Here is a 7,844-nt window from a genome sequence, read left to right as displayed (position 1 = left end):
AGCAAGCCTCATGTTAGCTTCAAGCTGCCTGGCTGCCGGCCGCCATCTTGGCTGGCAGTTAATTTGCATATCGCCCTGATTAGCCAATGGGAAGGGTAGCGGTCGTATGGCTAATTACCATGTTTCTCTTTTATTAGATAGGATTATAAATCACACCATCACAAGAGCCCACCCTAATCCAATATAGCCTCCTCAATTAATTACAGCAAAGTCCCAATTTTCCAAATAAGGTCATATTCTGAAGTTCTGGGTTTTTGTGAATGGGGGGACGGGGTAGGGGGGCACTATTCAACTCAGTACAGATGAATTGCAAAAATCTTCCAACCTGCAGATGACCTTTCACTCTTTTTTAAAATTCTCACCTGAAGATATTTTTTCCATTCATGTTTAGAGAGAGAGAGTGGAAGGAGGGAGGCAGGAGTGGGGGAAGAGAGAGAAAGAGAAACATTGATGTGAGAGAGACATATCAAATGGTTGCCTCCCACATGCTACATGCCCCAACTGGGGCCAGGGATGAAACCTGCAACTGAAGTACATGCCCTTGACAGGGAATTGAACCCGGGAGCCTTTGGTCTGCAGGCAGATGCTCTAACCACTGAGCAACCAGCCAGGGCACCTTTTACTCTCTTATTGGTGTCTTCTAAGGGGTAAAAGTTCCAAATTTTATATAGTCCAATTTACCAACTATTTATCAGCCTTTTATAGTTAGTGTTTATGTATCCCATTTATGAAACACTTGGGTTCCCAGCACACTATACCTGTTCATTAAAGTCGAAACTGGTGTGTCAAGGTGGCCAGTAGGATGGTTGCAGATAAATTGAAGGCATAGGGGAGTTTAGCTTAAAGAAAAGAACATCAGGGGCAAACAGGATAATGGTTGTAGCAAATGTTGCTATCCCACCCATATCGCCTCCTCATCCCCAAAGACTGCTCATTGAGGACCCCATGGACTCAGCATAAGAGCCTTTTTCCTGATCACAGAGCACCCTCAGTCTGCTCAGAGGACAAGGAGAATGGGACGCAGCCTTCAATCAATGCCAACCAGAGAGCTGGGGTCCAGGTGAATGTCTCTGCTGCCTCAGCCAGCAGTTGAGCTGATTCAGATTCGGCCCCGCTCCCAGACCCTGCAGTGGAACTGAGCCTGAGCTAGCTGCTGCCCTCGGTGACCTGCTGCCCAGATAATACACCTCGTGTTGGCACTGGCTCTTCCCACTCTGGCATCCCCCCTCCTCTATGGCATCTTCAGGAATCACATCCCTCTGAACGGCTGAAACCTCAATTCCTCATCTTCCAAAAGAAGAAAAGAGAAATTAGGCATTTTTGTATAGAGTTGGGTCTATAAGTAGAAGCAATGGGAATATAGATTTAAGCTAAACTTTTAAAAAATATTTTTTATTGATTTTAGAGATAAAGGAGGGAGAGGGATAGAGAGCTGTTCGTCCCCTACTGGAGATGGAGCCTGAAACCTGGGCAGGTGCAGTGACCTCTTGGTTCATGGGTCAACACTCAACCACTGGGCCACACCAGCCAGGCTCAGCCAAATTTTGAAAAGAACGTAAGAAAACTTTGTGACACACCGACAGATCTGTCCTGGGTTGAGCCGAGTTCAAAGGTGAATTCCCTATCCCTCAGTAGTTAAAAGTGTCTGGGATGTATTTGAAAGGTGCCAGTTACCCTGGAAAAAGTCTATGGTTCAAGATGAGTACTGAATGGCCTTTTTAAAAAAAAAAAATCTTAACTTCAGAATTTTAAAGTCTGGGGTCATATCAGGACTTAGAATAACTGAGCACAGATAGTCACGAAACATGGATCTGAAAATCCCATCAACCCCTTCCAAAGACTTTTCTGGGCAAAAGTCACTGCCCCTTTTGGGAATTCACTTTCTCTGTTTCAGCCAAATCTGGCTAAAATATAGATTCCTGGATCCCTGCCCACCCCCAGGCCCCATCAAGAGCCTGACTCGGGGGGTGCAAAGCAGTGACTGGGAAAAGTGTATCGTTCAGACTCCAGGCAGTGGTGTCCTGTCAGGCTTGGGACCCTCTATACCACATGAGATAGCTTTGAGTGCCCCCAAGCAGCTCTGGCACCCTGTGGGGGGGGGGGATGTGTGTGTGATACTAAAAACACAGGAGGCACATTCTGTTCTTTTTTCTTTTCTTTTTTTTTTACATTTAACTGAAAAGATTGTGTTGGCTTTTTGGATAGAAACAGGAGTTTATGTAGGATGATCTCATCACACTTCTGCCAGAACCAGCACACGGCCTCCTCTTTGCTGATGCTGTTTGGCCCCAATGCAGCCTGTCCTGCATTTCATGTCTGCGATGCTGAAACCTGGCCTACCCATCACCACATGGAAGTCCAGGCCGTAGAGACAAATACTTGGGTCATATGTGACCCCCAGGATCGATGTGTTCCTGGATCCCAACACCAAAGTTTCCAGTGTCTGAGAAGTTATTTTTTTTGTAATTCATACTCTCACACCTTTAGACCTTTTTCCAAGGTTTCTTCTGCCTTGGCCCCACAGACTGTGGAGTAGACAGCAACCGTTTCATCCTTCTGATGCCAAAGGAGCTGACGGTATATCTGGCTTTGGAGAACACAGGGGTCTAGCCTGGGAGCGTCTCCAGGACCTTGGCTGGCTGAGTCAGCAGGGCTTTCAGATGTGAAGCACCTGCATGGGGTTCTCCTCTTCACCTGGATCTGCACCACGATGAGCAACAGGCAGAGAGCTGGAGCCTTGTTCTTGACCGCCCATTGCCATGGTCAGGCTGCCCTACACACGTCCGGAGACTGGCCAGATCTCCCAAGAGATAAGCAATGTTTATAAAGCAAAGAAAGCTTCAGCCAAGAACCCGGTATTTACCTGGAACAACTAATGGTGTTGTAAAGGATTTTAGGTCAGTTTGCTGGAACTATTTCATTTCATGTTTTCGAGGGGAAAGTGGTGACACAACACTGGGCCAGGCTCTCCGTTGCATGCCGGCGGCTCCTCCCAGCCCCTCCTCCCAGGATATTGTCTCACGTTTCAATCTTCTCAAAGATATCAGATTACTCATTTTATTTAGAATTCTCTTCAGGGACCGCTCGGCCCCATAAAAGGGTGTCTGGTTAGGACAGGAGGAATTGGGGAGAAGGCTGTGAAGGGCTTGCAGCACCATGAAGAGCTTCCCCACAGCTCCCCCTGTCCTACTTTTCATCCTGACTGTCGGTCTTGCAGCTGCCCCACGTATGTAGCTGCCCCACTCCCTTTCTAGGATGACGAGGGGTAGAAGCAAAGGGGTCTCCAATCTCCTTCCTTTCTCTGTTTTTTTTTTAGGTGGCAGTGATGTGGCCAAATACTGCTGCTTACGATTCATCCAAAAGACCTTGCCCTGGAACTTGGTGCAAAGCTATGAATTCACTAGGAACAGCTGCTCCCAGCAGGCTGTGATGTGAGTATTTCTCAGCTGGGCATGAGGGTCCCCGATAGCCATGTATTGGGTGGGTGCAAGGCAGGCCCCTACAGTGTCAGGATGCGCTTCAGGGTGGGAACCTGGGAACCTGGGTTGTTATCCTTCCTCTGCCACTAACAAGTGTGACTCTGAGCTTTGGTTTCCTAACTTCCATATCATGTGCCGGGCATGTACCAGGCACTGTGCTAAGTGCTGAGTATAAAAGAGCAAACAAGACAGTCGTGAGCTAGACCTTACATCTAGCATAAGGAAGGGGGCATTAAAAGACATTTTCACAAAATAGATGATCTCAATTGTGATAGGTGCTTGAAGGGGACAGCAGGAAGGTCAGCAGGAGGGGGAGGCAAAACTTTATCTCTAATCTCTTAGGCTGGGCTTGGGAATCAAATTGATAGACAGATGAATAGGAGAAGAAAAGAGTACAGATTTCACATGTACATGGAGACCTCATAGGAAAATGAATACCTCCCCAAAGTGGCAAAACTTAAATGCAGGTATACTAAAATGAAGAGAGGCAACTGTGGAAAAATAACTAAAATGTATGGGGGAGGCCGTAAAGGATGATAAGAGTTATCTTAACAAGCTGTGTTTCTACAGAATTCTCTTGGCCTTGACTCCCTATTTCTGGTAACAAAATGTTTCTTTCCTCCTGGTACAAGGAGGACATTTTTTACTGAGGGGTTTTATCTCCTGCTTCCAGGAAGAACGGAGGAGGCCAGAGAGCCCTTCTTGGACCACTTTTTTTTTTTAAGTGCCTTTAGCTCAAAATAATCTTTATGCCAAAGTGGCATATTTTGCAGCAGCATATTCTGCCACTGTGTAGCCTAGTCACAGGCGGACCTCACTCAGTGTCAGGAGATCCCCCTGAGGAAGTGACATTTACACTGAGACCCTTGAGGAACAGTGGGAGCAGCCTAGGGAAAGGGGGCAGGAAGGAGCATGGGTGTACCAGGCAGAGGGAGCAGCCGGTGAGTGGAAGGAGGATGAACATGTCACTGACCAGGCAGACAGGTAAATTGGAGCCAGGTCATGCCGGGCTCATTGGTAGCAGGAGTGATGACACACGTCTCGCAGGCTCCCTGGCAGGACTAAATGAACTCCTATATGCGAAGCGTTTACTGCTGTGTCTACACACAGTGAATGTTCAACAAATGTTGTGTAAGTGGCTGAATTTGGGCACATCACCGCCACATGCAGAGGTAGGGTGACAACCCAAGTTACCAACATTCAACAAAAGCATCTTTAAGTGCAAATACACAGGGAGCAGCAGGTCCCTGCTCCTGGACATGGGTTCCTGAGCAGGAGAGAAGGGTGCCGAGGGGAAAGGTGGGGCTCCGGAGGCCAACCTGAATGCCATCATGTTGAGACAGTTAAGGAGGGGAAAGAGACACTGAAGAGCCTAGGTAAGGACAGGGGCTCTCTGGGGCTCAGGATGTCCTGGGCCTCTCATCTGTGTCTTAATTGGCTTTAGAGTCAGCAACACTTAACCAGCAGCTGGCAAAGAGCCCTGAGCTGGACTCACAGCAGTGGCTCTGTCACTTACAAGCTGCATGACCTTGGGCAAGTCAAGTTTCCTGTAAAAGGAAGGAGAGAGGTTTCTATCTGTTAACTGTGGCTGCATAACAAATGACCCCAAAGCTTAGGGGCTTCATGCAACAGCAGCCAGTTTCTTATCTCCCGTGGTTTTTGTGGGTCCAAAATTCCAGAGGGCTTGGCTGGGTGTTGGTGGCCTGATGGTGCTGGAACTGGAACAGCTGGGGCTCGTGGCATCTCTCTCTCTTCAGGGCCTCTCTGTGTGGTCTCTTTGTTGGGCTAGTTCAGGCTTCCTCACAGTATGGTACTCTGGGGTAGAAGGACTTACAAGGTGGTTCAAGGCTCCAGCATAGGTGATCCAGTAAACCAGGCAGGAGCTCCACCATCTCTTCTGACTTAGCCTGTGGAGTCACACAGTGTCACCTCTGCCATACTCTGTTGGTTGACGAGTCGCTAAGGGGGACCTAAATTCAAGGGTTGAGAACATAGACCAGGGGTGGGCAAACTTTTTGACTCGAGGGCCACAATGGGTTCTTAAACTGGACCGGAGGGCCAGAACAAAAGCACGGATGGAGTGTTTGTGTGAACTAATATAAATTCAAAGTAAACATCATTACATAAAAGGGTACGGTCTTTTATTTTTTAGTTTTATTCATTTCAAACGGGCCAGATCCGGCCTGCGGGCCGTAGTTTGCCCACGGCTGACATAGACCTTAATCTCTTAATAGGAGCAACGGCATGCTTTCATATGTCCAGAAAGCTCTTCCCTCTCTTATTTCCCATTCTCTTGGCTTTTCTCCCCTGTGTGTCCTGGGGCCCTCCTGAGAGCCCTGAAAACATTGCTGGGTGCTGCAAGGTGCTCCAGGCTAGAAGGACCCAATCTATTCTCTCATAATGTCTGACTCTCAGGGTGCACGAGGCTGAAGGAGATTCAGGGACATTAACCACAACCCCCTTCTTAATGAGATCCCAGTGGAAATCAGGAATCATATATAAGGAATACAGGAATCATGGCAAACAACCCATGATTAATGTGGTTATGAATTAAGTGGCATAATGTGTATAAGGTTTCTTTTTGGAGTGATGCAAATGTTCTAAAATGGATAGTGGTGATGGTTGCTCCATCTATGGATATACTAAAAACTATCAAGTGATAATTATATACTTTAAACTAGAGGCCCAGTGCACAAATTCATGCACCAGTGGGGGCCCTCAGCCTGGCCTGCGGGATCGGGCTGAAACTGGCTCTCTGACATCCCCCGAGGGGTCCCGGATTGTGAGAGGGCACAGGCCAGGCCAAGGGACCCCACCGGTGCATGATTAGGGCTGGGGAGGGACGCGGGAGGTTGGCCAACCAGGGAGGGACCGTGGGAGGGCTCCACAGTGTGTTCAGCCCGTCTTACTCAGCCCCACCGATCGGCCGGACCCCAGCAGCAAACTAACCTACCAGTCGAAACGTCTACCCCCTGGTGGTCAGTGTACATCATAGCAACTGGTCAACCAGTTGACTGTCTGCCCCCTGGTGGTCAGTGCATGTCATAGCAAGCGATTGAGCAGCCTTAGCATGTCATTAGCATATTACATTGGTTGAACAGCTGACTGGACGACCAGACACTTAGCATATTAGGCTTTTATTATATAGGATGAGTGAATTGTATGGTGTATGAATTATATCTCAGTAAAGCTGTTAGATTAAAACAAAAGAGTTAAGAGGCAGGGTACAAGTTACGTTCTTTAGACTAGAGCAGGTGGAAAATGTTTCCTGCGGGAGGTGGGCCTGGAAGCATGGTTTCCGGCAGAAGGTGATGTATCCGACAGGAGGGAGGGCAAGGGCCAGAAAAGGGAGCAGGGGCCGTGGGACAGGGGTGTGGCAAGGCTGGAATATGAGTCAGGCAGCTGCCCCTCCATCCCTTTCCAGGAGGCTAAAGTCAGTATTGACTGCCAGCATCTCTTTCCCACAGATTCACTACCAAAAAAGGCCAGAAAGTCTGTGCACAACCAAAGGAAAAATGGGTACGAAGATATATTTCGTTACTGAAAGCTCAACAGAATTCGACGCAGCTGAACTTTCAGCCCAAGGACACCTGAACTCTTTCTTGACCCTGCTGTCCTGGGCAGAGCCTGGATAATTCCTTCAAAAGAAGGCTCCGTGGCTCCGTGGGGGGGGCGGGGGGGGGTATTTTCTACCAGAGTTTTCTTTGATGAAGGTTTTTTGTAAAGATTTGACTTGCTTTTTTACTTTTGTCTTTTCATTTTTGAGTTGTAAGAGGTCTTTATATATTCTGGATACTAGGCCCTTATTAAATATATTAGTTACAAATATTTTCTTCCATCCTGTGGATTGTCTTTTTACTTTCCTGATAGTACCCATTTAATGAACAAATTTGTTAATTTTTATGAAGTCCAATTTATCTGTTTTTTCCTTTGGTTGCTTGTGCTTTTAGTATCATTGTTAGGTCTGATCAAATAATTGAATCCACACCTCCTCCCCTGGGAATTGACGTTTAGACCATTTCACAACTGACATTCCCTTTTGCTTAGGCCACATTCCACTTGCTAAGACCACATTCCACTGTCTAAGACCATTGTTTTTCCCCTCAGGACCTCCCCAGAGAATTCTCCACCCAGAAAAAGCCCACTTAGAGTCCTTTAAAATCTCCGACTCCCTGTCCCTGGGTGCTGAAGCCATTTTCGGGCTCAGCCCATCTGCTTTTCCAGATGACCTAATAAATACATAATTCTTTACCCCTTTTGGCCTTGTGCGTACCACCTTCAGTGACCCTAACAATCATATCTAAGAAACCACTGCCTAATCCAAGGCATAGAGATTTACACTTATATTTTCCTCTAAGAGGTCTA

General features: G+C 47.4%; 1 protein-coding gene across 1 annotated transcript; it reads left to right on the top strand.

Annotated features, from left to right (window-relative positions):
- Positions 1 to 3,086: 3,086 nt before the first annotated feature.
- CCL26 (chemokine (C-C motif) ligand 26) lies at positions 3,087 to 7,210 on the top strand. Its single transcript, XM_006773378.2, has 3 exons — positions 3,087 to 3,226; positions 3,317 to 3,431; positions 6,947 to 7,210. Exons 1-3 carry the CDS (start codon positions 3,157 to 3,159, stop codon positions 7,071 to 7,073), a joined length of 312 nt encoding a protein of 103 aa, XP_006773441.1. The 5' UTR covers positions 3,087 to 3,156; the 3' UTR covers positions 7,074 to 7,210.
- The last annotated feature ends 634 nt before the right edge of the window (positions 7,211 to 7,844 follow it).

This window comes from Myotis davidii, unplaced genomic scaffold (assembly GCF_000327345.1).
Source record: "Myotis davidii unplaced genomic scaffold, ASM32734v1 scaffold726, whole genome shotgun sequence".
Lineage (NCBI taxonomy): Eukaryota > Metazoa > Chordata > Mammalia > Chiroptera > Vespertilionidae > Myotis > Myotis davidii.
The sequence above is the reverse complement of the archived record's forward strand: the minus strand, read 5'-3'. Positions and strand labels throughout refer to the sequence as shown.

Excerpts from the sequence above, each read along its gene's own strand:
- CCL26 (XM_006773378.2), top strand. The coding sequence starts at position 3,157 with ATGAAGAGCTTCCCCACAGCTCCCCCTGTCCTACTTTTCATCCTGACT. Across the intron at positions 3,227-3,316 it reads CGGTCTTGCAGCTGCCCCAC|GTGGCAGTGATGTGGCCAAA; the intron begins GTATGTAGCTGC and ends TTTTTTTTTTAG. Across the intron at positions 3,432-6,946 it reads TGCTCCCAGCAGGCTGTGAT|ATTCACTACCAAAAAAGGCC; the intron begins GTGAGTATTTCT and ends TCTTTCCCACAG.